Below are 16911 nucleotides of genomic sequence, written 5' to 3'. Positions count from 1 at the left end.
AACAGTCTGAGCAGGAAAAAAAAGCTTTAACCTGTAAAGACGGTTGCTAGGAGATATTGCGTTTTTTTAAAGAATCACAAGCCAAAAAGGTTGAGAACCTCTGGCCCAAACATTTGCTGCACCTTCTCTACTTCCACTTTCTCTTTTGCTACACGCCGTCTTCTCTTGGCCTTTCACCCATATGCACAATTTAGTCAATTAATAAAGAATGAATCAACTCTTTTATTGCACATAGTGTCCGCCTGAGGTATGTTATGCTTACACAGGGAAACCGCAATCATCGTCTATCAGTATCCATGGTGACAGATGTTTTGTGGTTGAGGATGCGAATGGTAAATGCAACCCAGAGTTTACCTGTTATTTTATATCATTAATCTGAAATGCCTTATACAGGCACAAATGCTGCATTCAACGTGGCAGAATGGGAAAAACAAGAAAAACATCCCTCATTCTCACTTACGCGTGTTCACATATTATTCCAGGGTGGTTAGTGGTAGTGTTACGTATTTGTAGCAGTTCGTTAGCAAGTGAAACCTGATACAAACAAACACTGTACAGCTCCTGCAAAATTAGCTGAATCAGTTGTTTTAGTGTTGATTTTGGATTCTTATTTCTACGTAACTGACAAGAGAAGTGCAGTCTGTTGGCATGTTTGTAGTTCTTTTCATCAGGAACTTCCTGATTCCCTCGGCTGGGAATTACAAGCCAGAGGCTGACATGAACGGTTTCTCCCACCGGGCTGCTCGTCACAATCTCATGTGAATGCGACACTGTTTCATGCGGAGTAACATCCCACAGCGAATGGCAACCTGGTAGGAATTGGTTTGGGAAAAGGCCCCAGTACCCTCCTGCACTGGCACTCACTTCCTTCCACAGCTGAGGTCAATGGCTGTTGATGACCAGAACAAGCCAGGAGCACTAAACCGTCATCAGCCCAGGCCAATACAAGGAAACACAGCGGGTGGCACTGAATGAGCAACATCCCTGACACTCTGCTCACCTTCATCACTCTCTCTTTTTACACAGACATTGAGCACAGCTACTGTGGCCACCGGGGATAATCACGGCCACCTCTGCGTCTCAGCTGAATGATACCCCGGAGGAAGACACAGCAATCTCTAGCAGAGTCTATAACCCTAAAAACCTAACCTATTACACAGCAGCTCTGTTCTTGTGGCTCTCTGCTGAATATTCTCTTAGCTGTATGATGTATTCCCACATGAAGACTTTTCGTCTGTATGGCGCAGTAATGAAAAATAATGGCCTTCCTGATGAGGAGAGGCTGTAAATCCCCTGACAGAAAGCCTCCAGCTTACTAATAATAATCAGAAGCCCAGATGGTTCTGGACCTGACATATAATGTGCTTTAAAAACTGTATTTGTGTACCTGCCGATGGATGAAGACAACAGAGCCCAGGAGACGCCACGTTCCTCCCTGCCGATCAACATGAAGCATACGCAGGATCTGCAGGAAGCGAATCCCCCTAGGAAAAAAAGCAAAAGTGTGCTGATATCGTTTTCAGACTTAATGCACGTAGATATGTATGTACACACACACACACACTATAAAGTGTGTGGACACTAAAACAGCACCCCTCTGTGTGATTGTTTAACATCTCATTCCAAAACCATTTACTTCTTTAATTGTTTTTGCTCTTCTGGGAAACCTTTCCCCAAGATTTTGGAGCCTGGCTGCATAATTTGCTCCCATTCAGCCACAAAAACGTTAGTGAGGTCAGACACCGATGTTGGCCTAGTTCACAGTTGGCCAATTCATCCCAAAACTGAGGGATGGGGGTTGAGGTCAGGGCTCTGTGCAGGTCAGTGTCTAAATGGGGAAAACTATTTCTTCCCCAAACTAATGCCACAAATTTAAAATCACACTAATATCTAAAATAATTTCATAAGCTCTAATGTTGCAGTCTCCCTTAATTGGAACTAGAGGGGCCTTAACACAAACCATGAAAAAACAGCCCCAGACCACAAGCGCACACAGTGTCCACATTCTTTTGGCCATATAGTTTTCACCTGGAGAAACACTGTTTCTTACCTTACAGCAGAGGTGGCAAACACCTGGCCTTTGGAGCCCACCGACAGCACAATTATTGAGGCAACAACTACAATCAGATCTGCATTGTGGGAGAATAAGGGGCTTTAAGTAGAAATAAAGCATAAGCATGCAGATGTTCAATACACAGAGGTGTAGCATAACAAGAGCAAGAGTTGTCCTCCATGTGCCAGTCAAAGAAGACACAGTGCCCATATTTTCAAGCAGAGGGAAAGTGCTCTATTAAGAAACGATCATTGGTATTCATAAATTAGTATAAATCAATTGAGGTGAGAAGGGTAACAAATAATACTAACTTTAATATTCATTGCTGCATATTTAAAAAACACCTGGAGGTTCTAATTTCAAGAATAAAAAGCTGAAGGTGGAAAAAAAATATTGCAGTGACAGCTTCAAATTCATGCTAAATTTGTCTGAGATATCTCATTTTGGGATGAAGCTCAGGGTATATTACAGATATTGTTTAAATATTGTGTGTGGGTGGGGAGTGATAGGTCTGTTTGTGTGCATGTGTATGGATATGTGTGTGTGTATGGCGGTTGTGTTCCCACCTATAATAGATATTGGCTTCCTGGCAAAGCGCAGTCGGCCCCAGATGCCAACATATTTACTGCGGCAGCCTGCTGACCAGAGGCGGACAAAATATTCCACACCGAAGAACACCACAAGGACGATCTCCTGTCAGAGAAATGAGGGACGAACAGGATGAACTGTCAAGTTCAGGATTATTGATTCTTGTTCCACAGCCATTTGTCACTGTTTAATTTGTACCGCATCATTGATTAATTCTTTAATTCAGCTGCTAAATGCACATGGACCTGATAGATGAAAAAAGAAATTGTGTATCCCAACAGAAGAACAGGGGACATAGAACAGAAGAAAGGTTGAAATGGGAGTGAGAGATGGTAAATCTGGCAAATTTAAGGATTACCAGGGGAAGGAGAAGGAGAAGTCTGCCCTTCTGTTGCCACCAGACTGTGTGGAGTTTTGAACAGGATTGATTGGGAGTGCAGACAAGAAACTTGCGGGGTTTGTCCTGGTAGGGACGATGGCTAGTCTGAGTTTGTTAGAGAGACCGGGTGGAAAACAGCTACGTCGTCTGTGAATGTTTAACTGACACGTTCAGCATCAGCGCGTTTGCGACTTGCCAAATGCAACATTTCCTCATTATGTTAATAGAAAACATGAGCCGCTTGCAATTAGGCTTCACTTTGTTAAAAATGTTTTTGCTGTTGTGGTTTAATTGCAACAACATAGAAAGACAATTTTTGTGTTGGTATCTCTAAAGATCAGTAATTAACTTGTCTTTGTTTAATTCCTACAGAAACAGAAACGTAACAGTGACATGTTGCGGTTTCATGCGGCTAGCTGTTTTCCCGATTCCTGTCATTGTGCTAAGCTAACTGGCTGCTGGATGTAGCTACGTATTTACCATTCCACATCTGGATCACTTCGTAATTTTCTTCTTGTTCTTATTCTCCTAATTATTCTCGGTTCAAGTGACAATAACTGAAACCACAACAGCGTGTGCCCAATGCTAAACAGCTCATGCTATTAAAGCTTCTCAGTTAAAGCTTCTTTATTTCAATTCCATGCAAGTTTCCTCCACTGCGCCTTAAGGACAAATGGATTTAAAAAATCAATTACAGAACACAATTACACCAACATGTGGAAATTAATGAACTGGTGTGAACGACAATGCAATTACTTCCACATCTCTTAATAATTGACAAGCATTTGCAAATGAAGCTGTCTGAAAGCAAATGAATAGCCTTTCATAGATTTTTAATGGTGACATAATCCTTTTGCAGTGAATGATGGGAGTAACAAACTGAATTCAGGCAGAAGATGTGCTCCATATTGTAAAGCAGGAGATGTTTTCAGATGGGAATTATTGGAGGTGTTTTTCTTCATTAGAGCCAAAGATTAAAATACCAGTGAATATAAAACAGCACATCTTATAAAATGAAAATTGGATTAATAATATGTTAAATTGTGCTCTTGGAAGCTAATATGTAAAATGTGTATTTCTTTATAATTTATTCACTGAGGATTTCTACTTCAAGGTTGAAAAGCAAATGGTCTATCCAAAACAGCAACGCATTAACAAACAGGGCGGGAGCAAAGAGGCACAGAGGAAAAAAGCTGCTGTTTATAGTTGAGTTTGACAGTTTATTCTGACCGTGGCAACAGCAGCTGACTCTAATGTCCACTTACCTGTTCATCCCAGAGCTTTTGACTGTATAACATGATCTTCATCAACAGATGGAGCTCACTCAGTTGTCATCGAACACTTGATGTCGGCTTGAAAGTTTAGATTGACAGTTCAGTCTTGACCTTGGGAACAGAAGCCCACGTGATGTTTTTTCGGAACTGAACTTTGAGTTGAGATTGTACTGTCAGCGGCTGTTTTCCACAATCGAGAATGATCTGTCAAAGCCATGGAGGAGGAGGGGAAATCTCAGAAGTGCTCAGAATAATAAAAAGTTTTGAACACCTGCAACATGACAACTGAGCTAGTTCCATCTGCTGATGAAAATCATGTGATAGAGGGTCCACTTGGTTCTGAGAAAATGAGACCAGGTCCAAACTACACTCAGTCTGATTGGATCTGGTAGACCCTTATTTAACATTATTTGGTCTGTGGCTAATACCTGAATAGGCCTAAATGGATCAGAGCGTATCAGTATCAGCTCTGAGCACACTGATCATCGTAATCAGTGCATTAGAAAATCGGTTAAAAGACCTCTTCTATTAAATGATAATTCTTTATTGGAATTTGATTCACAGATGTTGGATTGAGAGGACTGTTATCTTCTGTCTGTCTGTGTAATGTCCAGTTGGAAGGGGAATATTTTATTGTTAGTGCAGGAGGCTTTCAATTATTTGAACCATAAAAACAAATTGTTTCCATAACTTTATATTTGTTCACTGCTCTTTTCCACTGTGGCGGCTTGTTAACTGGTAGCACATCATGCTGCTGTTGGTAATTTCTCTCTCTATTAGGGATGGGCATTGCAAATTAGCCTGTTTTTTTTATTCCCATACAAATAAACATTAACATAAAATAAAATTATGGTCAGTCTGTTCAGACAGGTGACAGTGATAAAGGTGAAAGCAGCAGAACACGTGAACAAGTAGACCTTGTGTTAATAAATCCACCCTCTTGTGTTGATTAGAAATTATGAATTAATTACCAAGCATTCCACCAAGTTTTAAATTAAATTAAAGATAAATGACATCCAACTAACTGTGCTCTTCCCCTTTCTTTCTTTCCTCTCAGTTTTCACCACTCTAATCCCCTGCTTCTCTGCTTCCTCTCTTCCTTCTCTCTCATCATGGGAACCACAAGGGGGACAACAAAACTAGAATATCTCATCTAGTCATTGCCCCTTCACTGAGTTTCTCTCCACAACATCTTGCGACCTAAACCCATCATCGATCCCCATTCGACATTCTGTTCATTCCCTTGTGTTCAACCCTCATTTCATCCCACCCTCCAATCTTGAACCCTGTCATCCCTTCATGTTCAACCCTCATTCATCGTCACTTTCCAATAAAGTAATTTGCGTTGATAAGGCGCTCAATGGTCTTTGTGAGTGAAATTACAAATAAAACATGCTATGTTGCAGGGATTTCTTTGCAGAATGACATAATGCTTTTTTTTTTATAGTTCACAGTAATTTTGACCCAAAACGCAAACAAATTCTTTTGAGAATGTGAATCCTTTGGGCAAACTGCCAAACGTACTGCTACAAACATTGTCAGCCAGTGCTGCATCTCCACATTAAGAACAGAGTAGTCTCTGTTAACCTTCAGTGTGCAGGAAGAAAGAAACAAGACAAAGGAAATACTTCTGTGGTGGGGGAGGCGAGAGAATGAAAGAGTGGCAGGGTCAGAGCAAATCTCTAAACTAGAAAGCACAAAGTACAAAACAGTCCCACAGGGACGGAGGATGGAAAAGATGAATGTTTGAGATTTTGGTAGGTTTAGTTGCATGGCAAACATTAATTATTCATTATCTGTGTAGAAGAGAAGAATAAGAAGATTAAATATCTCCGGAGGGTGAACTTAAGGCAGAAAAACATTTTGCCATAACATGAACATTTTATGATATGGTGTTACTGGTATTGGTTTTTTGCAACAAAACTCACACTTTTCTTTTTAATTACACTTTTAATCATTCACAGGAGCCTCTGTGAGCTCTGTGAGTTCTCTATGAACCCAGCAATAAAGTGGTAGGATTTGAGATTCTGATGCGTCAGCTCATGAAGCGCCATGACCATTTCATCCCATTATCCTCAGGCCAAGGTGAACTTGTCACATGTGGCACGCTCCAGTCCTCCTCGAAGAAAATCCTCAAGTCCTTTTTATCCTTTCTTGAGGTTTTCTTTTGTCTGAGCTTGACTGACTCACCCATCACCCAAACAGTTCCTGTGCTCAGCAGCTGGTGTCTCGAGGTTAAGTTTATCCCATTTACTATTGATTTTAGAGGAGGTGCCCTCGCCCTCTAAGGCCAGTAGGACAACCTGAAATTGTTTTGTAGAAAAGAAGCCTATGTAGTTCCAAACAAAGTGTCCCTGAAATTGTTTTTGGTAAGGCAGCAGTTAGGTCAATCAACCCATGAAATTGCTTTTGAAACAAGAAAACTGAGGTTTGATATTTGTTGTTTTAGCAATATCTTTGTCATGGTGTTGATTGTTGCAGTGACACATTTAAAAATATACAGTCAACAAACTGTGTTAGAAATTAATTACACAACTTTTTTTACTTGCAAATTAATTGCGTGCTTTTTTAAACAAGGTTATCCAACATATGTGTCATTTCAAAGACGTTTATAATGACTCAGTGTCTACCAACCGCATTCTTTTATGAGCATCATCATCATTTTTAAACGATTTAAATGAGCTGTTTGACACGGAATGGGAACAAAGCTCCTCCTTAACTACTTAATACATCAGAGTCAACCCTGTTTGCAGATGTCAGCCAACAAAAGCAGACAAAACAGACGTGCACTGCAGATGGTGAAAGTCAAAGGAAAGATCAAGATCAGGAGACAACAGACTCTATCTACAGTGTACAGTGTACACTTCTGTTATAGAAAAAGAAAGGTGCGTCTTGTTCTTGAGGTTTATATGCTTTGAAATCTTAATCACCCTCCTCGTGCCTTTTAGACACATGGTTCATGAACCACTGATCAGGATCATTAAAGGTACATTGTGGAGTTCTCTTGTAAACAAACAGGGCTTTGTTTACATCCAATGTTTCTTGCCCAAACACATTCAATGCATCCTTAAGGCCTAAAAAAATGGACTTGCTCGTCTTCTGTTTCTTTTTATTCTGCTACATTGCGAACCTATTTCATCAACTGTGGATGCAGACAGTGTATGGAATTGCATCACAACATGAGGCAGTTTGACACAAGTCATTTTGTCTGTGTAAGTGCTAATTCATGTCATCTTTAAGCAAGTATACCACAGATCTTGGAGCTGGTATTAAAGCAGTTTGTCTCTTTTCTTTAAACTCTCCTTATCTCTTGCCACTTTCAGATTTCAGTCTTTCTTCAGCCTTGATGGTGTGATCACACCTGCATTTAAAGCAGATGATCCAGTTCCACTCTCAAAGCCTAAATAAATCCACATGGAGCTTTTGTGTAACACAGTTTTGGTGAACACTGACTTGAGAATTCACATCAAAGACCTACAGAAAACCGTCTTGGTAGTGGTGACCTTTTAGGGAACAGAGACCCAGAGAAGAAGAAAGGCTACCATGTTATTGTTGTGTCCCTCCATCCAAACTCATATAACCCTGATCTGCTGGAGTATACATTTTTCCACAGTAGAGCTGCAGATAGAGATGCCATCAGTTGTGAGAGAGCAGTCTAAACAAATATGTCTCTTGAATGGACTAAGTTAACTTATTGTCCTGTTGTTGACCCAGCTTACCCCTGTAATTAATCTCTCCATCACCGGGCTTTCAACACCACTTATCTTGCAAGGATGCACAAATTAATTTCACAAAGCCACCTCCTGGTCTGACCAGGGCTTTGAAGCGTCTGGATTTGAGTCCACGTTCCCTGCAGTATAATGTCCACCCATCTTACTCCAAACCCTGCTCTCAGCTCTGAAGGGTTAGCTAAAGCTTTTAATCTAAAAGCTGTCTCAGAGGGAGCTCCAATCTGACAATGAGACAAATTAGGGACAAAACAATGTTTTTGCACCTAATCCCAGGTGTCACTTTTCAGTTTAAGCAGATTTAACACTCACCACCCAGAAGAGCGTTGTGTGAGCCAGGGCCTGGTACTCATCAATGGTAGAGAGGACACTCAGGATCAGACAGGCCAGAACTATGAGAAACCTGTAGGGGAAAAAACAGTTCATACACTAGTCTTTTTTATGTTGTGAAGTTTTACGTTTGTGATCATTTTATTTCATTTATTCTTATTTTATCTAATTGCACAATAATGTCTCACTGGCTCTTGGTTATTAACAAATGAAACTTTCCTGAAGTCAGAGCTTTAAATACTTTGTCATCAGTAAAGTCGTGCAAACACAAATCTCCACTCTCCACTTCTGAACATTCCAGCTCAAACTTATGTCAACACTTCACACTTTGATTTCAACAGAGAAACTTCAGTCAGCTTTGGTGTCTGGTTCGAGTCTAAGCTTCTGAACAACTTCCAAAAAAAAAAAAAAAAAGAGTTTCAAGACAGCATAACATTACTTGATATTTTTGTCATGAAAAGTATCTGACTGGATTTAAGCAAACATTCAAGGACAGCCCCCCGGAGAAAATACCGTGAACCTTTTGAACTCCACCATATGAATGCAAAGCACATGATAAACTTGTCAAATAATGAACTCACAGGTTCGCACACACACAACACATGGTATCGACAAACAATAAATTGCTCTTTAACATTCTCTTTATTCCCCCTCAAGGTCACAAGTGTTTCAGCTGCAGCAACAACAAGACGTCTGTAACTCCTCAACCTAGAAATATATATTATTTCTTTGAGATGAGGCTTCAAGGTGCTGTGACAAAAACACTGTCTTATGCAACCTTGAGTTTTTCACTAGTGAAATTTTCAACAGAATTTACAAATTTAAAGACCAACAGGGTTCCACAAATCTTTGTATGATCACGTTTTTGTTATTTTAGCAATAGCAACAGGTATTCATAAAGGGGGAGAGATCCTGTTTAATTTGATGGTAGTGGAGGAAGATGGGAAAGCAGCACTGACTGCAATGAGTCATTCTCAGACTCATGACCTTGTTCACATGTGTTTCAGCCCGCCACGTCAGGAACGGCCTCAGTTCCTGTTTTTATTTTTGTTATTGCAGTACTACCTCCGCTATCAGAGTTGAGGTTGGAGTTACTGTATGTTTTCAACCCATTCCGACGGTTTGTCTGTTAGCAGGCTATCTGGAAATGAAGAAAGAATTTATATGAAACTTTGCAGAAAAGTTGGTGCTGGGGCAAGGACAAACTGATTAAGTTTTAATTTAAGCTGGCAAGAGATGTGGCGGTGAAGGGCAGAATTTCTGCAGGAATTCACGTGACACCAGAACAAACTTACATGGAAGCAGTGGAAAGCTTGTTTCCTGTTTAGGGACAGTATAACCCTGCTGCCAGTATTTATTTCAAAACTTGGTACAGCAACAGAAGAGCAGTTCTAATGCTATCATATGTGACGTTGCATGAATCTGCCCTATGTGTTTGAATTTAAACATATTTCCACCAGGGACATATGAAGTTTCCTCAAACTTTGCAAAATAAAACTGAAGGTCAGTGACTTACGAATCAAAATAATATGACACAACTAAACCAGCATCCTGGTTCGAATTGGGAACATTACAATTATATTACTACACTAACAGCTGGTTTGCTAGATATGCTGGGGCTCATGGGACTGTCATTATTTGGTCATAAACCAAAGTATTGAACAAACCAAAAGTTTGATCTGATGATGGTGCTAGATGAAAAGTAAAAGGATCACCAAAATTATTATAAATTCAGGGGATCATCGAAGTCACTGGGGGATCCAGTTAGTACTGGGGCACAGAAAAAACCCCAGTATGGAACTGGTATATTTTGACAGTATTGGTAGAGGTATTTGCTCTAGCTGATATTGTTTTAAACTATTGTTCAGAAAACAACCCTAAAGCATCACGACCTTGTTCTTATATGAGCAGCCTTGATGGAAACTATGCGTAGAGGGAGTTATGGTTTCCAATCTGTGTTTGCACCATGAAGGCCCTTATCACCGCATGCTACAGCCCGAGTTTATTGAAGACTGGCCAGGAATCCAAATACCCCCCTTTAAACTAACACATATACACACACACACACACACACACACAAACTCAAATGTGCATGGCACACGTCAACACAGATAAAAGACAGAGGAGAGACCTGCTCAGGGAAGATGGGCTGGTGTGTAACACAGCTAACAAAACAGCTGATCCTGTCTGAAAGAAAAGAACAAGTCGACAATACAACACAGCATAATGACTGCAGTTTGGTACCTGTGTCTTCAGCAAAATGACAGCAAAATGGCTACAGTCTACTGCCTCTGTAAATAGGAGCAAATCTGTCTATTACAGTAAGAGGAGCAGGACACACTGGGGAAAAAACACAAGTTAGGACACAGAGTAATTTATAAAAAAGCTTATGTTAAAATGAGACAGAGGCAGTTTAAAAGAGGAACAAAAGACATACAAATAAACATCAAACTTTCCAAACCAAACACTCCAGTATGCTAATAGTTGTAATTTGTCGGTGATGCTTTGCTTAAATTATTTCAGAGCGTTTGAAATGCCAGTAAACATGCACACTCAGTATGCTGAGCTTACACTTTTGCTTCACTTTGAATCCATCAGAGACTATCTGACTCGTCAGTCCCTGTCTACTAACTGCACCATCGTACTTCACTTGCTTCGCCTCCAGGCCTATAGATAATACGGGCTCTGTGTCACTGCCAGGCACCCTTGGGCTTGGTGTAGTAAGAGACAAAATAATACAATGGCTCAGCTACATAGGCACCACTGAACTCTAAACAAAAGCTCAAAGCGTTGCTCCTATCTATTATTGATGGACAGATTCACTTGCAGTCTGTTGTGCAGCGAGTGCGGAGACAAAGCAGAGGACAGGGTAAGAGTTGGTAGTGACGCTGCTGACCATGTCGCTGGTGATTACCGTCAAATATCCTGTTTGGAACAACAATCATTCACAGTTTTTTTTTTCAGTGTTATAATGTCCTTTAGAGTAAAAAAAAAGACCAAATGTAAATCAACCAAAAAGCAAAGCAACACAAAAGCAACGTCAAGATGAATACACTGTAATAAAAGATAAAATAAAATGTATTATAGTGAGGTCTTGCAGCTCGATCACCCCTTGTCTGTAACTTGGACAGTCAATAGAAGCCTTTGTCAGGGCCTCAGCCCAAACTTTGACTTGTATGGGGTTAACTGCTCAGAGATAAAAGGTGGTAAACAGTGAGTGACCTTGTCTATGTGCTCTATTAAGAATCTTAGCTCCTGTGCTTTGTTAAAGAGACTCAAAAGAACGATATTTGACTGAGGCAGGAGTGCGGAGCACTGACGGGATCTAAGAAATAAAAGATAAAAGCACAGATTCCGGTGACTAAAATCCAGGGTAGAATACAAACAGCTCAAGTCAAAAGCGTTGCTCAAATTGAAAAGAAGAACAGCCTGTTTGTTAAATCATTAAATGATGTTTCTGCATTTACTTCCTCCAGTTTAATGCTGTTTGACAGAATATTTGATCTGAAAAACATTCTCTGATTTGGATTTTCTCTCAACTCTCCTGGTCGACTCATCTATAACCAGCATGTGGGATGGATCCATGCTGTTCCAGACTAAAATACTGCATTTACTTTTAAACTGTAGCACACTGCAGATAGACACCGAGCAAGTGTTGTGCTAAGCCAACAAAAAATAATAATAAAATAATAAATAAAACATGGATATGTACTCTTTCTTTCTAAAGAGAGTGTGGGATATACTTAAAGCTGTTGTATGTCATGTTCCTTTTCAGAGAAAATTGTTACTGCTTTGTTTTTACCATGATAAAACAGACCCCAGTCCCTGTATCATACACAGACACACACACACACACATGCTGACATACATATGCATGCGCAAATACGCACACACAAGGGTATCTCTGATAAGGCCTCGGGTCATTCTGACGTTCGAGTTCTGGGTCAGTGATAAAGCCATGCTTGTACTTAACTGCTATTCTCCCACTCAAACACTTGCAGAAGACATCCCAGTGACATGCTCATACAACAAGCAGCTGGTGGTTTTACTGAATTGAGAGAGTTTTGTTGAAAATACACCATGAGACACAATACGAATTGAACCTACCTAATGAAATTTGACAGAACTACCACCCTGAATGCATGGTTTAACACTGCAGGGTATGTTTTTGAAGCTTGGATTTGAGTGTGCAGCTTCCTGCCATCTTTGTCAGTAAAGGTATGATCACATTACACTTCAGCCCTTGCGAATATTGGCTCTGTCTCCCATTCACGTCAATTGAAGCCCACACAACGGACAAATTCAAGAATGCACTGCCTTATTGGGTGAAATCTCCTGGCAGGCTCCAGGCTGACTTCAAGCCTGAACATCATCTTTGTTCAACACAGACCATATGCGCGTGCTCAGTCAGCGCAGTCATGTTTCTAGCATGTACCATCACCATGTTCTGCACAGATTTTTGGAACATCAGGCAACAAACTGCAGCATTACTTTCTCAGACTGTTTAGAGTTTGTGATCACTCTGTGGAGTATTTATTACCAACAGAGGAACCGCTGACATCATATCCTTTTCGGGGGCTGAGTGCAGGGCAGTTCTCTGTCACTGGCAGGAGAATGTGACTGTGCCTTTAGTGTAACCAGGAATTTAAAATCTGGGCAAACGGGGCTGTCGTCTGCTTGGTGCTGGAGTAGCAGCAAACAAACAACCACCAGGGCTGAGTGTGACAGACAGAAAAACTTGTCAGTCCAAAACAAAAGCAACCTCAAAAACACACTTGTTTCAACATAATGAAGTGACACTTTTCCAAATCATCGCCATCACACGCACCCAAAGAGGTGAAATTTGCCACTGAGGCTGTGACTTGTGAACAAAACATATTGATTTTGTGGTGTTTCCTGTCATTTCATGAACTCTGAGCTTTCTTGGAATCAGCACGTGATGGCCAATACAGAAAAGTTAAAGCATTTCATCTCGCTGGTTTTCACAGAGTCTACAGTCAAATAATACAATATTCAAAATGTTGATGCTTAAACAGAATTTTTCCTTTAATCGCTGCAGCCACTGCGTCTGCCATTATTGTGGATTGTGCAGTTATTCTTGGTAACACTCTAACGTGTTTGAGTTTCACTGTGTTGGCTCATGCTCCCTTTGAGTCACTCAGACTCTAACCTGCTCCGACAGCATGCGTTTCCCTGCGTCCCCTCTGACACTGCAGGGTCACGGGGAGGCATCGCTAGAGAGGGCTGCTACCTCCTCCACAGAGCACATACACTGCCAAGTTTAGCTGCCTGCTATCAGTGCCAGCAAGTGGGGACAGACAGCACACATGGGGGTGTGTGTTGGAGGATCACATCCCACATTCCTCAACCTCTTTCTGAACACTCCAGTCTGGATCTACTGGACTCTCAGTTTCCCGGACATGGCTTTTACCAAGGATAAAAAAAAAAAAAGTAAAATGTACTGTATCTTTTGGTATGACATCAGTTGTGTATACAGAGGTATATCACTACTAACAACATTGCATTCGTCAGAAAAAGCACAGATTTCCAACCTACCTAAAAAAACACTGTCACATCAGTTTTGGGTGGTGAACCATAATGTGACATCTTCATGAAATTGGGGAGCTAGCAGATAAAATCCCTCTGCCAGTCTGGTTTTATGTTCATTATATGTTATATTATTTATATTATATTTCATCATACAACCAGGTGGCCTCACACACCTGTCATACTGTCAGGAAGGGAAAAACATACCAAAACATTCCCTGTCAAGCTGAGTTAGTTTAAAATTTCTGTTGTTATAGACTCACTGAATGCAAAGCAGAAACCTCTGTGCTGCTGCAGTCACACTGTTCTGGAAAATTAAATACTCAGTGGTGCAAAAGAAAATAGTCTCCCAAATGAAAGATCTGTATAATATTCCTTTATTGCTCCGATGAGCACCTATTTTGCCTGAGATTCCGCTGTCTGTGATGAATGATATGATATTTTTTAATCTTCTATGGCTATACTAAAATATCCTTATAATATTCTTAGAGGGACTCGCAGTTGTGCTGTGATATCTGTGCAGCATCTTTCTAAAATTCACAGGATTAACTGTTCTTTGTACTGAGGGCTTCCAAGGCTCTACATGCGCAATTAACTCCCTGTTTAATTAGGATCTTAGAGTTGCAATTATACCCTTGAATACCCCATGGATCTGGATGATTATGAAAATAAAAACACTCACACTGTGAAGTGATACACGAAGCATTTCCAGCCAGACGGCCTTTCCAGAAAGTTATAAACGCGTCCTTGAATGTAGGCGCGGGTGAGGACTGGCCGGACCCCGGTGCTGTACACCGACATCCGCACAGACATCCGAGGATGGGATAAGTAGGGGTGGAGGTGAACAGGGGGTACCTCAGTGGGAATGTTACCGTCCTCTGGCATTTTGTCTCTTTCAGAAAAGGTCTCGTTGCCCACAGGTGTCCCCGGTTCAGGCGCGCTAAACGTGGTTTCCGAAAGCTCCAAATCCGGTGGTCTCTTTCCACGTGCCACACCAGAAGATCTCCGTGCGTCCCCCTGACAGGGGGCGGAATTAGACATTATAGCTTCCCGTTATTCTTCTGTCGGTGGCTTAACTTTTTCACAGTTATGTTTCGGTGGCTGGCTCAAACGGCCAAATATTCGCCTAAGTGCGCTCACCTTCTGTTGCGCGCCTGCTCGCGCCAGGGCGCATAAAACTGTACCATAAACTGTGTTATTAAAGCTTTAGATCACCAGGATGGTGTTTCCTTAATTCAACTTTACAGCTCTCTGGGTTGTTGAGGATATGGCGAGTCTCAGCCCTGAATGAATATTCCCTGCCTCTTTCCGAGCACTTATCAGCCCGGAGAGCTTTGGGCGCCAGGCGGTGCGCTGTCAGTCGCCAGCTGTTCAGACATTTTACTTTTTTGCAAAACTTCTTTAAAGCGATCTGCGGCTGATGAACCACATCCACACCACACCGCTGACTTTCTCCTCCAATAATTAATTCTCACCCAAAATGCAAACTCAGAATATCCTGTGCAAACATGTAAACACAAATGTCATGCAGCTGACATTCTACACACACGATTAAAGTTGTACTTGTCAAAATGACTTTGGTGATATGTTGATGTTAGTGAACCTCTGTCACTCTCCCAGGCATTTATGTGTGAATGTTTAGGGCCATAGTTCTAAATAAGCAGAAAACAAAGCACGTCAGTACCTCAAGGTTACCACTGAATTGTGTTGCAGTTCTGTGAAAAGTTCTTGCATCATACTTGGTAATCATACACTTAATGTAACTAAAGGCCCCACCACCAGAATTCAAAACAAAAGACTGGAACCTGCTATCATTCCCCACTTGATGAACAGGTCTTCTGATATCAGTAGAACAGCAGATATCAGTAGAACTGGAACAATTACATTTGAGGTTGTAAGTCAGTAAAGTTTTGTTTACACTATAAAAACAGAAACACAGAACACGTCAGTTCCTTTATTCATAAGTAAAGCTCCACAGTTCTTTATGTGAACAGCCTTCATGTGTATGTGGTCAAAATGGCAGATTTGGGCTTTAATGTGAAATCTGAATATATGAGGAATAAGTTGTGTGCAGACACTTTTTGCAATAAACACAGCAAAGTATATGGACAATGACACATTGTCAGTATTGTAAGCAGTGAGAAAGACACGCTGCTGTTTTCAGCGACAGATTTAGACATGACGTCAGTATTTTTAGTGTGAAAGGCCTTCATCAGGTGCTGTACATGCACCTACACCTCCCCTTTAGTGCATAATTAGCAATGCATTTGAAACATGTCTTTAATATTTAATTTTTGCACATTGTTGTTCATGCATTCATTTATTATTTAGGAAAGATTCATCTCCAAAGAAATTGTGGTGATTGGTTGAATTCATTTGTGCAGAAGTGTGTAGTATGGCCTCCCATTGTTTGAGATGACATTCAGGCTGTGACTCATTTCCCTCATTAAACTGTCAGCTGGAAGTAAGTTAGAGCTAACAGTCATTGTGTGAAAGTCTCTGGCATGTTTGGGATCTATACCCAGTTCTCCTCTACAGTACATACCTGTCACCAGCAGTACTCAGATGTGCAACTGCTGAGACTGTAAATATTATTAGATGGAGCAACTTGGTCACTTAGCAGCTCTGCACTGTTCATATGGGTTTTCACTTTCCATTCTCTGTTTCACCTAAAAACACCTCCAGTCTGTGACTTTCTTCCACTGTGAGCTGCTCAGAATGAGAGGAAAAAAGAAGCACCTATGAATAAATGATAAAATAAAGATCATGTTTCTTTTATTACATGCATACATATTACAGGTATTATACAACATGCTAGAGCTTGAAATTTCCATAAATCTGTGCCTGCTCCCAAACTAAAGTATGATTAATTATGCTTTGAAAGTAACGTCATCAACATTGGTGTTAGTGTAATCTAAAGAAACTCTGGGGACACATGCAGCTTAGTTTGACAAGGTTACCCTGTGGATTTTCTTTTTTCTTTTTTTTTTTTCAGTGACCTTGGCCAAGCTT

The 16911-nt window shown here is 40.8% G+C and overlaps 1 protein-coding gene across 2 annotated transcripts in view; it reads right to left on the bottom strand.

Moving 5' to 3' along the window:
• Positions 1 to 15167, bottom strand: part of kcnq1.1 (potassium voltage-gated channel, KQT-like subfamily, member 1.1) — a 31758-nt gene extending 16591 nt beyond the window's left edge. For both annotated transcript variants that reach the window (XM_041036021.1, XM_041036030.1), the window contains exons 1-5: positions 14582 to 15167; positions 8335 to 8425; positions 2620 to 2746; positions 2051 to 2129; positions 1388 to 1484 (exon numbers count right to left, since the gene is read on the bottom strand). In XM_041036021.1, the coding sequence (XP_040891955.1) occupies positions 1388 to 1484; positions 2051 to 2129; positions 2620 to 2746; positions 8335 to 8425; positions 14582 to 14940 (753 nt within the window). In that variant the 5' untranslated portion in view covers positions 14941 to 15167. The remainder of the gene's footprint in view (positions 1 to 1387; positions 1485 to 2050; positions 2130 to 2619; positions 2747 to 8334; positions 8426 to 14581) is intronic.
• Positions 15168 to 16911: the final 1744 nt, after the last annotated feature.

The sequence above is a fragment of the Toxotes jaculatrix genome, chromosome 1 (assembly GCF_017976425.1).
Source record: "Toxotes jaculatrix isolate fToxJac2 chromosome 1, fToxJac2.pri, whole genome shotgun sequence".
Lineage (NCBI taxonomy): Eukaryota > Metazoa > Chordata > Actinopteri > Toxotidae > Toxotes > Toxotes jaculatrix.
The sequence above is the reverse complement of the archived record's forward strand: the minus strand, read 5'-3'. Positions and strand labels throughout refer to the sequence as shown.